General features: G+C 42.7%; 1 protein-coding gene across 1 annotated transcript in view; it reads right to left on the reverse strand.

The window, feature by feature from the left end:
* Nucleotides 1–40: 40 nt before the first annotated feature.
* Adam18 (ADAM metallopeptidase domain 18) overlaps nt 41–15,737 on the reverse strand; it is a 56,589-nt gene continuing 40,892 nt past the window's right edge. Inside the window, exons 14-19 of the mRNA XM_060381273.1 lie at nt 14,221–14,419; nt 10,027–10,132; nt 8,781–8,967; nt 5,909–5,989; nt 2,816–2,930; nt 41–195 (exon numbers count right to left, since the gene is read on the reverse strand). Of these exons, the coding sequence (XP_060237256.1) occupies nt 41–195; nt 2,816–2,930; nt 5,909–5,989; nt 8,781–8,967; nt 10,027–10,132; nt 14,221–14,419 (843 nt within the window). The remainder of the gene's footprint in view (nt 196–2,815; nt 2,931–5,908; nt 5,990–8,780; nt 8,968–10,026; nt 10,133–14,220; nt 14,420–15,737) is intronic.

The raw sequence follows: 15,737 nt of genomic DNA on the forward strand, positions 1-15,737 counted from the left end.
TTTACCCAAATAAATTAACGCCATGGACTGTATTTACCCCTCATATTTGTTGTTCTGTCTGAGGCATGATTTTCCTTTCATTTCTCTTCATGATCCCAATGATCAAAGTTATGAGAAAAGGCAGAAAAATGAAGAAGCCCAGAATCAGCCAGCTGTCCTCATGCTTCCCCACATGTTTTTTAGCAAGACCTGAACCTAGAAAAGAAATGCCAGAAAGGACAGGTCGATCTGAAACTTAGACAAATCCCTTTTTCAGTCACTTTAATCTCATGTATTCCTAATGTGGCTAATAATTTGGCGAACTGCAAGCAAGTATCTTGGGGAAAATAAGAGAACATTTCCAAACCACATGACACATTTTCCATAGATTTTTTTTCCACTGATCTTTTCTGCATATTTATTTATGGTGTTGTGTATTTGCTCAGAGTGTGTAATTCATTGGTAACATCAATAATTCAAAAGATACCACTGACCAACCTCCCTACATCCCGGGGCTCTAGGCTCTTCTAGAAAGTGGGATGAGATCCCTATGTCCATAGCAGAGCGTCTGTGGACAATGACAAATGCTGCAAAAAAAAGGACACTGAAGGTTTCCCTCACGAGGTCACACATTCTGGAAGAACCAGGTCTGCTTAACCTGATTCAAATTCTTAGTTTATGCATAACTTACTAGTAATTCTTATTTAAATGTTTAAGAGTTTACTGTGTTGACAGAGCCTAAGTGAAAATTCAGGACAAAATTTGCTCTGAAGCTTCAATTCACTGCCTTCTTAAATAAGTTTCTCTCCATAGATGAACACATTTTTATAAAACGTTATCTTTCTGCTTGGTATTAACATTTCATTCGTGTAAAAACTCCTCTTTGTGCCTACAGCACATCTGTGTGTGTGTGCTGGGTATCTTGGAATAAATACAGCTGGGGCAGCGAAAGATTTATACAATGAAAGATTTACGACACTGAAAAAAAGAAAATGAAGAAGATATTAGAAGACAGACCACCTATGCTCATGGATTGGTAGGATTAATATTGTGAAAATGGCCAACCTACCAAAAGGAATCTACAGACCAATATAGTCCACATCAAAATCCCAATGCAATGAAGAAAAAAGTCTTTAATTTCATATGGAAACATAAAAGACCAAGGATAGCCAAAATAATATTAATAAAAATATATGCTGACAGTATCACCAACCCAGATTTGAAGTTATGCTACAGAGCCATCGTAATAAAAATAGCATGGTGCTGGAATAAAAACAAGCACACTGATCAGTGGAACAGAACTAGAAACCCACATAGAAGTCCCAGATGCTAATGGCACCTGAGTTGTTACAAAGAGACCAGAAAAGCACACTGGAAAAAAGACAGTCTCCCCAATAAGTGGTGTTAGTCAAACTGGATAACTGTAAGTACAAGAATGAAACTACATCCTTATCTCTCACTGTGCAAGAACTAAACTCCAAATGGATTAAGAACTTCAATAGTACAAATACCAGTCTGTCGCTACCCAGGGGCTTTATCCCTACTGGAGAGCGTCCATCATGCTGGAAAGCGCTGTGCACACGACTGGAGGAGGTAAGTGATTGTCAGTCTTGACCAGCTGTGAACCATGAGAGCTACAACCAGCACTGACCCGGCAAGAAACTGTGCCTAGAAATACCACAGGTCCTAGGGGAAAACCCACCACTGCTGGATAGAAATAGCAGAGGTGGGCCTAGGAGGCGCTGAGGGAGGGTTGTGAAAATGACCCAACACATTGTTCAAAATCCTCAAGGGACTAAAAAGCAACAAAAATTTAAAATTCCTTTTTGAAGTATTAAACATACTAAGCAAACATTAAACATAGAAACAAATTAAAATATTTTTATTAAATGTATTATTCTGCTAAGCATAGATAATATTAAACTGACTCCTAATCATTGTTCTCATAGATTTGGCATAACCTTTGATCCTCATCAGAGACCCACAAATGGTCAAGATGCGAGTTATAAGAGACTGCAGGATGCTCAGCCATGAGTGAGACATCCACATCACAGCCCTCCCCCACGGAGGTCCAAGGCTCATGGCAGACAAATGAGCGGGTTGCTCCTAAGAGCCAGACGTGATGGATGACTAGGAAATGCTGCTTTACAGATACAACAGGGCAAACACGAACTCAAGAGATTTTGGCAGCATGCACAAGACCTGTGCAAGGCCAAGCCAGACAAACCCCTGGCACGGAGAAGGGAGGAGCCAGAAAGCCCCACCCCCAGCAAGGAGGCAGTTGTCAACTGACAGCTGCCGGGAGAGGAAGAGCCGGGTTCCTTTCATCGTGTAAGCCCTTGGCACTTGGACACTGTTCCAGCGGAGGAGCGTGCAAGAGGTTGGGAGGAGGGTGAGGATCTAGAAAGAGCCAAGGGACGGTAGTAAATGTGATCAAAATACAAATTATTCAGAATCTTTGAGGAACTAATGAAAAACGAGGACATTTTAAAATAAAAATTCCGCCCCGATGATTTTCAACGCCACCACCAGAATCCCTTTTATTTCAGCGCCGCAGGGTTAGAAGCTATCCCGTGCTCTCCCGGTGACGTAACCGCGGTGCAGTGCAGGCTTCCAGACCTGGCTCGCTCTCCTCACCGCCCCCTGTCCCTTCCCTCAGCGAGCAGCTGTCAACCTAGTGTGCTTTCCACGCTGCCTGGACTACGCTGTGGACAGAACTGGACTTTGTAAGATTTAACGGATTGTAACTGGACCGTGAAAGGTTTAACGGAGAGGTCTTTGACTAATACCACAGGAAGCAACACACAACTTGCTTTGGAAGCTTGTTTGTACTGACCAGCTCTGAGAATGTTTCCGTCGTCAATGCTGCCCCCTGGTGATCCGATCTGAAAGTTACAATCTGGAGGCCTGTAGTCAGGAAAGCATTGGCAATTACCAAAGTTATTACATATCTAAAATGGAAAAATATGCAGTCATTTTGAATAGTCTTAGTAGTTAAATTTAATATAAGTTATTGATATATACAGAATGTTTTAAGGGCTTTGTGGGTGTACAATATGAGAAGTGGGTTAGAAGAAGTAATTTAAACCTTGGTGATGTAACCAAAGGGCAAAATGAGCACAATTGTGAAAATAAATACATTCTATTTCCTACTGTATGTTTTTTAAACGTTCTCTATCTTCTCCAACAATCTGCTGAAAATGAGGTGTAATAGAGCTGTGGCCTGCCTGCCTGGGCTCTCAATCGCTGGGATAAACACCATGACCACAGGCAGCTTACAAGGCAGAGAGGGTTTGCTCAGCTGGCTGTTCGCCACTGTCAGCAGGAGCGCGAGGCTGGAACCCGGAGGCAGGCACTGAAGCAGAGGCCACTGCCCACTGGTTTGTTCCTTGTGTTATACCATCCAGGATACCCGACCGGCGGTGTCACCACCCCCTGTGGGCTGGGCTCCCCACATCAGTCATTAGTGAGGAGAATACACTGATGGCTTGCCCACAGGATGATCTAATGGAGGCTGATAGGACAATCCAATCAGACGGAGGGGTTTTCTCAAGTGAGGTTCCCTCTTCCCAGATGACTCAAAGAGCCAACAAACCAACCAAACAACAAAAACAAACAAAACAAAACAAAAACCAAACAAACCAGCACTTGATCTTTATGTTCACAGAGATGAATCAATCATTGTCAAAGTGTTCTCTTTTAAAGGTGTTTTTATTGTTCTGGAGGTGTGTGTAAGGATGTGCACACGAGCGAAGGTGCCCGTGCAGACCAGAGGCATCAGATTCCCTCCTCTAGAGTGTGAGTGGTAAGAAGCTGTGAGTCACTCGGCAGGGCTGAGACCTGAACTCAGGTCTTCTGTGAGAGCAGCAAGTTCCACCTGCTGGCCCATCTCTCCAGCCTCTAAATATTATCTCTAAGAAAATATTTGATTTTAAAGTATTTTATTATGACAAAATCCTAGTTATGCTTTAAAAAGGCTTTCTGTTATTTCTTTTTAAAGTGTACTGAGATTTTTAATAAAAATTATTAAGTTGTTTTCATTCAATATATTTTGATTCTGAGGCAATATGTTTAGCCTATCCCTCAACTCCTCCCGGCTCATATCCACCCAACTTCATGTTCTCTGTCTCTCTCTCTGTCTCTGTCTCTCTCTCTCTCTCTCTCATCAAAAAACAAAACTTCAGTAAGATAAATATGCCAAACCAAACAAAAAAGCCAAAGCCAACCCCACCCTCATAAAACCTGGGAGTTTATTTTGTTTTGGCCAACTACATGAGGCCTGCCCTCTGTAATAGATGATGTATCCAGTGTCATTGTATTGAAGAAACAAAGAGTTTCCCCTTGCCAGAAGGGATCATTTGCAAAAAGTAGCTTCTTAGTTAGGGTTTGGACCGTGGGCTTGCCTCTCCCTCTTACTACTGGGACCCCATCAGGCCTGAACCTGTACTGGTCCTGAGTGCTGTGAGTTCTTATGTCCATTAATGCTGTTCTGTGTGGAAAATCCCATTCTCGTGGAGTCAACCACCAGCTCTCTCTCTGACACTCTTTCTGCCTTCTCTTCCGCATAGACCCCTGAGCCTTGAGGGAAGGGCTGATGGTGATATCCCATTTAGTATTAGGTGCTCCAAAGCTTTTCATTCTCTGTACATTGGCCAGTTGCTGGTCTTTAGGTTAATTCCCATCTACTGCAAGAAACAGCTCTGATAAGGGTTGAGTGCGGTACTGAGCTATGGGTAAAGCAGTAACTCGTTCGGAGTCCATTTATTGCTGTGTTCATTTAGCAGAGTAACAGTAGTAGGGTTTCCCATAGGCCCACGACTTGGCTAGTCTCGGGGTCTTGGAAGTTTTGCCCAAGGTATTGATTCCACCTCATGGAGCAGGCTTTAAATCCAATCAGAGAGTGGTTGGTTACACCCCTAATATTTGTGCCACTATTGTACCAGTGCAGTATTTCAGGGAGGGAGCTCACTGTCTCCACAGGCCACAGGGTTTATAGCTGGGTAATACTGATGATTACCTTCCCCTCCAGCAGCATTGTTGATGAAGGGCTAAGATGGACAGCTTTGTTTTAGGATTGAGATAAAGTAAAAAGCCACAGCAATCATGAAAATATGGTATTAATAAGGAAATAGAAAAACAAACCCAAAGAACAGGAAAGGAAATCCAGTATTAAAACCACATAAGTTAGTTTTCCTTTAAAAATATTTTTTGGAAACACAATACATATAGAGAAATACAAATAAACATGAATAGAAAAGCTTTATCAAATGAAAAATCCAAAGTGTCAAGGTAAAATCACTAAATAAATAGCAATCTATTTTTAAGTGTGTCCAATAAAGCAGAGTATCAAGAATTTAAGAATATATTGCTATTTTCTGCTTTATTGAAAGTAGTAAGAATGAAATATTGAGAGAAAAGCCTAACAGGAAAGGCACAGAACTCACCATCAATCACAACTACAAAGAGCACATACAAAGTGAGAGCAGGCTCTTGCACGCTAACCCTCCTGCTCATTCCACTTCTAATATATCAAGTAGAGAAATTGTAAAATCGAAGGCAAATAAATTTGGATAAATTCGAGTCCAGTCATCTTTTGCTGATTAGTACACGCTGGTTTCCTTTTAGGAAAATAAAGAAACAAAGCCCTTTCTCGCCCTGAACCTGTCAATGTCGGGGAGATAATCCGCCGTGCCGAGGCAACGGAAGGGTTACATCACTGGTTTAAAATTGATAACCAATTGAGAGAAGATAGAAATATGTTTCTAGAATAAGTAAAACACGAAAGTCACCGAATGGCATTAGATTAGCTCATTTGATGTTCCCATATTAATCTGCTGGACATAGACGGGTCTTCGATGAGCCTCAGAGCCCTCCATTCTCCAAGACAGGAGACCAGTTTCGACCCTCCCCACTGCAGCAGATTGCTTACCCCATTCCCCTTGCACTTCTTGGTGGCGTTGCAGTCATTTGCTGCTAAATTAACTTCTTGGCAGGTTCTGTTTATACAATACTAAAATTAAACACACAATATTTCACAGTCACAAACGCCCCGTAAAACAAGAAGAAACGTCATGTGCTACCTATGTGCAGAAGAAAGTCAAGACTTGCTTACTCATTTTGCTTGGATTCTAACACAAAAATTCTAGCTTTCCAATGCAACCCCTCAACAGCAACGGTATCAAAGCGACAGCAACGGGTGTGCTTAGAGCTAGGTGGAGATACATGTGGTTTGGATTTGGATTTCTGCAGTTTGAACTCACTGAAAGTCTCACCGCATTTCCTACACAGTTAATATTTGTTACTGGTAATTGGACAGAAGTAAAATTTGTCTCCTTAAGGATGAAGAATAATTTTGCTTCTGTCTCAAATACAGTTCATGAGTTGCTTTGACGCTCTGTGGTGGTGTATATTAGAAGTTTAGAGAGAAATAGTTTAACTGTTTTCTTAGCTGCTGTCAAACATTGTCATGTCAAAGTGGCAATCAAATGATAATTAGCAATCTGGGTATGTGATTATCTTGTTCTCAGTTACCTTTTTCCATTTTTTTGTTTTGTTTTGTTTTGCGTTTCGAGAGAGGGTTTCTCTGCGTAGCCTTGGCTGTCCTGGACTCACTCTGTAGACCAGGCTGGCCTTGAACTCACAGAAATCCACCTGCCTCTGCCTCCCTGAGTGCTGGGATTACAGGCGTGTGACACCATGCCCGACTGATCTTTTTCTATCTTATTTGGCTTGGTTGCTTATTTTTTTCAGTTGTTGACACAAGGTTGATTAAGCAATTCGAAATATGAAAATGTCAAATGAGAATGAAAATTACCTCTTTGTAATTATTTGTTCAAAATTAACATCTAACCAATAAACAAATCGTAAATTGCATATACCGGCTTTCACTTGGTCCTTACATTCAATATTCAATGTAATGTTAAGTATTCTAGCTGGAGCAATTTAGATACTAGAAAGAAATGAAAGATGACAGATCATAAAGGGAGTAAAACTATTTGTTTGTAGAGGACACGATCGTATATGTAGGTGGTCTCCAACATATGACAGGCTACACAGAAATGCACACACAAGCACGCAGGCTGACAGACTGCATACAGTTGTCTGTGTGAAGACACACAGGCTGGCGTTGCAGACAGAAGGCTGTGTCATCACACAGAGACTTGTAGACCGCACAGAGATACATATTCAAATGCACACAGGCTGACAAATACAGACAGATGGCTGTGCAGACACTCTCGGGCTGACACGCCGCACATAAATAGCCAAGCCAATCTACGCATAGACTGACTAACAGACCGTAAGCTAGCGGCCAGGCAAGCACACACAGGCTGACAGACTGCCACAGATGCCAGTGCCAACACAGCCAGACAGCACACAGGTGACTGTGCAAACACACATAGACCTACAGAACATACACAGATGCATGTACAAACATACACAGACTTGCACACTACGTACAGATGTAGGTGAAAACACACACAGGCTTACAGACTGCCCACAGATTCATCTACTAGCATGCATAGCTTCACGTGCTGCACACGGATGTCTTTGCAGACACACACCAACTTACAGACTGCACATGGATGCCTACAAGCACACACAGATTGATCCACTACTCACAGATGTCCATTAAAACACATGTTGTCAGACCATAGCCAGCCGAACGTGCAAACACGCACGGACTAACAAGCTACATACAGCTGCTTGTGTAAACGCTCACATCCTGGTGCCCTACACACAGATGAACGTGGAAACAGAGAGCAACAGAATGCACACAGATTCATAGGCAGACACACACAGACTTACAGATTGCATGTACATGCACATGCAAACATTCAAACATGAGACAACTAGTCAGTGAATTCAGCAAAGTTTCAGGATAACATATTAACGTGAAAAAAATCAGTTACGTTTTGACCAGCTAAGAATGGACAATCCAATGAAGATGGTCACAATTTTTGTAATAATGATAATAATACTATTTACTTAGAAATGAATTTACCCAACAAGAAAGAGACAGCTTCAGGCCCTGGACTTGAAAGCTGTCACCCTGACAGACGAAGATATGCCTGTGATCCCAGCACTCAGGGAGGCAGAGGCAGGCGGATCGAGGCCAGCCTGGTCTACAAAGCGAGTCCAGGACAGCCAGGACTTCACAGAGAAACTGTTTGGAACAAAACTAAACAAAAAAGAGCTGGCTCCATAATCTGCAGTAAAGGCTGCAGGCCACTGCCCTGTAGGCATAAAATCGCTACTGTCAGCCTCACGGGGCACCGAGCGTGTTTTCTGAGCTGTGTCCCCTCGTGGCCCTAGACTCGTAAACTCTGGGTTTTAGTTCTCTCTTTGTGTGATAACTACACGAGTGTACTTTGCATATATGTGGATACTTGCAGGCACAGATAGGCACATACACACGAGCGTGCCTCTGTGTCATATCATAGCCTCCTCTTGCAAACTGTTCACACTTAAATTCTAGTCATAAGCCTGAGCACACGATTTCACTCATACGAATGCGGCCTGCAGTGAGGCAAGGTGAAGTGAAAACTCCGATTTCTACTGTTGGAAATCATTAGGTCTAAAAATAACAGCACTTGGTGGTTAGCAGAGTCTTCTGTTAAAAACATGTTTTCTGTTTGTTTCTTTGTTTTCGCACAGAGACTCAAAAGAAGTGATGTGGCTTGATAACGGAAGCTTCCGTAGAGGGAATGAACACAGGCACCAGGTTCAAAATACGATAGGCACCGTGGGCCGTGGTAATGAACCTTAACTGACACAGACAAATAGAACCCCCCGTCTGTTACCATCTGCGGTCCACACACGGTGCCGTCAGCCACGTACGCGTTATCCCCTCCGTCCGCTCTCGTAGACAGCCCGAGAGGTACAGACAGACACACGCTGTCGTGGACGTACGTGTACATCACAGCGCGAGCACTGCTTTTCTGGTTCTTATTTGGCCGGAAGCAAGTCAGCTTGCCGCAGAGGACGTCCCTGGAAATGGAAGCACGGAGATTCCGTCATCGTTTTATTTCTCAGTGATTCCAATTCGAGCATTGCGGGAACACTTAGCTTGGTTAATGGCATGCAACCAGAAAAACGACGCAGTGGTAACACTGTTTTACGATGCTAAGACGTGAGTGGCCAAGCCGAACAGATTGGTTAGCACTGTGGCAGAACTGAAAGGTCTATAGCGAATTCACGGGTGTACACACGACTTTATCTTCCATTACAGGCCTCAGGGGTCACCTAGGCTGACTCGCAAACCTTTCAGCCAGTCTGGACCTGCCGTCCTGACATTGTTTCCCGAAGGTGGCTAACCCCTTATTCTTTCTGCATCTTCTGATATCTGCCGCTACTGTATTATCACACGCATGATGACACCACATGGAGTTTTACGATCATTTGGTTTGTTACTCAAATGCAGGTGTTCACGTGTGGTCCCCAGCACAGAGATTACAAGTGTTTCCCACCACAGCTGGTTTTCTCCCCATGAGGCCGGTGGCTCCGGTTCTGGCACGCCCTTTACTGACTGAGGCTGAACCTTCCCAGCCCCCTTTATGGCTTTTTAAAATAGCCAAGTGAAATTCCAACAGCCCTTGTTACAAGGTAACTGCCCCCGGGAGCTGTTCTATGGTATAATAAACCATGTTGCCACAGTCGAGACTGAGCCACCGAGACATGTTCTGAAGCTTCACATATCTGTTTTTGGAAACAACAAACAAGATGAAAATTTCTTTCCTCTCAACAATCTAACGCTGTAAAAAAAGAAAAAAATTAAAATACCCGCTTTAGGATTATTGCCAGTGATAGAGTTAAAAGACAACCCAGTTTTAGCTCTTAGTTGGGAACAGAACTCCTGATTTTCTCAAGTCTGAGCAGTTCCTCTTAATAAGCGTGATCTTACTCCCCATCTCATCCATAGGACGGTGGTGCTCACACACTCACTGAGAATATTTTCCAGCCATGCAACCTGCTAGTTGTCCTTATTTAGTGTTTGTCTCTTGACAAGCAACAGGACTCGGAAAATAAAACCACTTCCTATATACGTACTTTTGTCCACAAGGTAATGAGTATGAATTTTTAAAACCACAGTTCTCCAGTTTTTCACGTGGTGAATTAACCTTTTCAAAACAGGCGTAGGAAGCACCTTGAGACCCTAAAATGGAAACATGCACTTTAGGTGATATCCTTCAATCCAGATTACACACTCTTTAGTCGTAGACTAATAAAACTGTCATTGCAAAATAGGCATGCATGTTTCCTGCTTCGTTTGACTTCCACAGGCAACCTGCCAATATCATACCACAAAACAAAAGGGATTATATCCATTGCTACAGGTCACACTGATGTGTTTACTTATTTCTTCGTTGTTTTGAAACAAGGTGCATTATGTATCTCACACTGGACTTGGACTTGAAAATCTCGTCTCAGCCTGCAGATGATTGGAATTATATGTACACTGTCCATCTTTGTACCCTGAAAAATTTTTTAAATATGCATTTTGTGTGTGTATGTGTGTGTGTGTGTGAATATATGTGGAAATCAGAGGGTAAGTTCATATATTGTTTCTCAGGCACAACTCACATTGCTTTTTAACTATGTTATGTGTATGGATGCCTATGATTAAGTATTTACCTCCTATAGCCCTCGCTACTTCCATTAGCTCTTCAAAACTTCAGTTGTTAAGCTGTTGGGGAAAATCCACCATCATTTGTATAAAATAATAAAGATAAATTAAGTTTAAAAAAACTATTAAAAGGGAGACAAACACTATGATAGGGACATTTAAACATGATAATGAGATTTTCAGAATGACTGTAGTTTTTGCACAGTCTGTTCCTAGGAGATGCTGGCAACAGGAAGATCTCACTAAGACCAGTCTAGAACGAAGGCACTATATGTTTATATTTCTTACACTACTTAATGTTTAGGTCTGGTTAATAAAATAATATAAATTTTTAAAGAATATGAAAATATTAAAAAAAAAAAAACAGAAAAGCAACATGCAAGAAATGTGGGATACCACAAAAAGACCAAATATTCAAATTACAGGAATAGATGAGGGATGAAAAATCTCAGATCAATGGTATAGACTAGATCTTCAACAAGGTCATTAAAAAAAGAACCCTTTCCTAAACTACGTAACGATATATCCATACAGATACAAGGATCACACAGAATACAAAATACACAAGACCAGAAAAAAACACAAGTCAATAAATGTAATAAACCACATAAAATAACATGATCATCTCAATGACCCAGAAAAAGTGTCTGATAAGTCAAACATGCCTTCCTGATAGAAGTCCTAGAGAATGCAGAACCGTAGGGAACACTCCTCAACACACTGAAAGCTGTATATGAGCAGCTGACAGCCAGCATTATCCTAAATGGAGAAAAACTTGAAGCAACTCCCCCTGACATGATGAACGTGACGGGACCGTCCACGATCCCATTCCTTTTTAAGTGTATTTGAAGCGCTGGTGGAGCAAAAGAAGGCAAAAGAAGAAAGTTAAAGGGATGAAAATAGAAGGAGGACTCTGGGTGAGATGCTCAGTCCTCATTCAGAGGCAAAGAGGATGGACATCAGCAGAGGGAGAAAACAGGGAACAGAACAGGAGCCCACCACAGAGGGCCTCTGAAAGACTACACTGCAGCGTATCAAAGCAGATGCTGAGACTCATAGCCAAACTTTGGGCAGAGTGCAGGGAATCTTATGAAAGAAGGGGGAGACAGAAAGAGCTGGAGGGGACAGGAGCTCCACAAGGAGAGCAACAGAACCAAAAAAATCTGGACACAGGAGTGTTTTCTGAGACTGATACTCCAACCAAGAACCATGCATGGAGATAATCTAGAACCACTGCACAGATGTAGGCCATGGCAGCTCAGTGTCCAAGTGGGTTCCCCAGTAATGGGAACATGGGCTGTATTATGTACTTCAGACACAATCAAGCTGGATCTGAGCTGAACTCTTTCTCCCTAAGGATTACCTCTCAGCCTATCTGAAGGTGCTCTGTAAATTGGCAGGGGAGCAAAGCACTCAAGTCCTACACAGATATAACAGCTGTAAACCACAACAATGACTAGAGTAGCAAGAACCCTAAAGTGGCATTTCTATCCTGCGGGTAGCCAGCGGTCTAGCTGGGCTTAAGGTACTCTCAGCAGAAGGGAATCCGTGCCTGACACTGTAAACCAGGCAGCTACCTGGCGGGTGCAGCCATGGAGAATCCACCACTGCTGCTCTCCCAAACCGGTCTCGTTTCTAACTGTATTATAAATCCTTATCCTCAGACTCACAGGTAAGTGCAGCTCTCGCCCTTCAGAGAGACCAACACAGAAATCCACAACTCGTGGAGATGCAGAGGACAACTGACTGTGGCGTGCCCCACCCCAAAGGATGCATTGCCCATACAACTCCATTACAACCACTGCACCCAAGGCTCGGGACATCGCAGAAGAGCCAGAGGAAGAGCCAGAGAATTGGGACACAGGGCTGTTTGCTGCTCTCCTGCCTACGACAGGGAGGCTGCACCCACTAACATCTCGAAAAAAGAAAGAGTTGCCTAAGCAGGGTCTATAAACAATGTCTGAGCAGTTAACACTCCAATGTAGAGGGCTTTCTGCCTAGAGGAAGATCCACAAGCAATTAACGGCTGATAAGAAAGGGATAATCAGCCTTTATCTGTAGCAAGCTTCCTGATACCATTATTCAGTCCCAAGCAGTCAGCCTTAAACGCACACATATAGGAGCTACGCTAAACGCAACGGGCTGCACTCACACCACATATGTGCGTATGTTTATTAAATAAGAGGTCATAAATCTGAGAGGCAGGGGAATGTGTGTGAAACTGGAGGAGCGAGGGAGGATGGAAATGATATAGATATAGTGTATTATAAAAAAATTCATTAAACAAGACTTTAAAGAGAGTTTCCTGATAACGGGCAACATTGCCCCCCGTTAGTCTCTATAAGGTAACGAGTAAGGAGCCCATGTCAGGAACGGGCTATCTCCTTTGGTTAATGAGGTTCCACAGACCACCCCCAGACACTACAGGCCATCACTAGTGCTCTTGGTTCCCTCCCAGAACTTAGAAGATCCTGTTGCTGGAGATGCCACCAAGCTTTTACTGCCCTGGGAGTTTTGTCTTTACTGGCTAGCTTTAACAATGCCAGTAGGTGATGTGCGTGTTACCACAGCAGAAAACTAATCACCATAATTAATTCTTCAGCTGTGAACCTGCAAGCTGTAATAAACAATGTCCTGGTAAGACACGCCCACCAGTGCAACAGTGGAACAATGTCAGAGGAGTAACCAACCGCTTTCTGATTGGATGTCAGGTTAATTCCATAAGATGGTACATACCCGGTACCTGGTACATACCTGGTAATGTAATTTGGGCTAAGAACCTGTGGCTAGCCAGGTCACATTCCCTGGGAGAGAGCCTATTATGGCCATAGAATTACATAGATGCCTAATGACTTGTGAATATACCTGTATCCCATTCGTCTAAATGCTTTTGTGAGGGTTCCCTCCTAATAACAGGCCATCAAGCTGACTATGGCAGGTTTTTCTCTTATTCTCTGACTTCAAGCTCTTTCTTAGTGAACTTCCTCTCCAGGTCTTAATTTCAATCACTCTGCACATAGATAATAATATTAGGGCATACTAAAAACACCAGCAGGAATGTAGGAGTCTTATCTGGATTTCTCTAAAACGTTCTTTGATAAAATATAGGAACAAGGTCAAGACAGGAGATTAATGCGTTCAAAGGCAGCCTCAACTATGTGATGAGATTATCTCAAAACTAACAAAACCTGACAGAAATCATAAGCAGGAGCTCTGGCCAGGTAGCGGGTGACTGCTGTAATATTGGCAGTCCCCAGTCAGGAAATGGATTACGTGTGAAAGACATCCATTCCAAGCTTTGTAAGGTTCATGTTTCTGTACTGGATTATGAACAGAAAATTAGGGTGTCACAATCTGCTTATTTGCTATTCACATTTTAACATAATTTGGGAGATATATGTAACATTGTTTGCAAATCGAACCTTGAGAAAGGGCATGCATACGTACCATTTTCCTTGGAAATTTTCAATCATGACTATAATTTTTTTATTCTTTAATTTCAGTTTTGACCTTCTTAAAATCGTGGCCCGAGCTCTTCCTCATCTAGGCTCTATGGTACGTGACATGTAGCCCTCAGAGCAATCCACATGCAACACGAATACAAAAGAAAGCAGTACCTTTTCCAAACAAGCTGACACACTGGTCGTTCAGAGCTTGGCAACGCCCATTGTAGCAGTACGCGGATCCCAGCCTGCACAAGTGGCCGTTCACTGCAAAAGTGTCAGGGACACACTGGCTGGAGACTCCATCGCAGTATTCTGTGAAATCACACTCTGGGTCATCAGCCTTCCTGCAGGGCGTGCCCGCTGAGGACAGCTAGGGACAGGGAAGAAGATGAGGGGCTGTGAATGACTCTATAATTGTTTGCCAAAGAAATTGGCTAACCATGTCTGACTGTGCCTGATTGGCTGGACAAAGAGACCTCCCCAAACTAAGGGTTCTAGAAAGGAAAAATCAGGTAAAACATCCACCAGGAAGCCCAAGAGAAGGATCACTGTCTTCAGGATGCACCCAGACCCCCACTGGCGGCTTGCAGCCACTCCCTGCCTCTGTTCCACAGCACACATTGTGGATCAAGAAGCACAGAACAACTGTTTCCACCTCTGATGTCAAGACCCAGAAACCAGTTGAAACCTGACTCTGAGAACACATATACAGGATCTCTTTTATATTTTTAAATTAGGAATGGAACTCACATGCTCATTTAATACAAAAGTGCTTAGACTAATGCATGCTTAATAATGTGGTAACACATCTCACCACCAATGGTCATGATTTTTGAGAATGGAAGAGTCTCTCTGCATAGTTCAGATACATTTTTGTGGCTGGTTGAAAAAAAAATTCTCATCTGCTGCCATCCATAACAAATGTAACAAATGTTACAGTGTCCAAATGTTACAGTGTCCAAATGTTGACCTACTATGTGTTGAACACACACTGTAGTCATCTGTAATTGAACTAACATTTAATAAAGGAAAAATAATAAAGTAGTATCTTTAATGAAAGACAACATTTCAATTTAGAATTTTATACCCTGGAAATATAACTGAATTAGAGGGCCAGCAAGATGATAAATACCAATGAGAAATAAAGCCTTTCCTAGGCAAACAGTAGCTAAAGGAATCCATTCTCAGTAGATCAGATTACAAGAAATAGTAGAGGAAGGCTTTCAGGTACAAGAAACAGGACGTGATGGCTGGAGTGTAGCTCGGCGATAGCTTGGACATGGTTAATGTGTACACACGGCTGGAGTGTGGCTGGGCGACAGAGCTCATGCCTGGCATACGCACAGAGCAGGGAAACAGTTCCGTGATAGAGTACTTGCCTAGCCTGCCCACAGGGCAGAGGTGTGTCTCAGGGGTAGAGTGCATGCCTAGCATGAGTTTCAGCCTCAACACAACAAAGAAGCAAAGCATTAAATAAAGAAAGCATAATTAAAATGTTAAGAAATATGATAGCTGGCAGATATTTGCAAAGGGAAATGAAGAGAGTAAAAGATGGAATGCATGATGCAAATTATATTCTCTCCTTGTGTGTCACCAAAAGATAGAAAAGTGACAACAGCAGTGATGAGTTTCATGTTTACTAGACTACCGGAGTTCTCATGTAGCACTTGTTCACCATATAAAAGTGG

This window comes from Meriones unguiculatus, chromosome 4, assembly GCF_030254825.1.
Source record: "Meriones unguiculatus strain TT.TT164.6M chromosome 4, Bangor_MerUng_6.1, whole genome shotgun sequence".
In the NCBI taxonomy this organism is placed as follows: Eukaryota; Metazoa; Chordata; class Mammalia; order Rodentia; family Muridae; genus Meriones; species Meriones unguiculatus.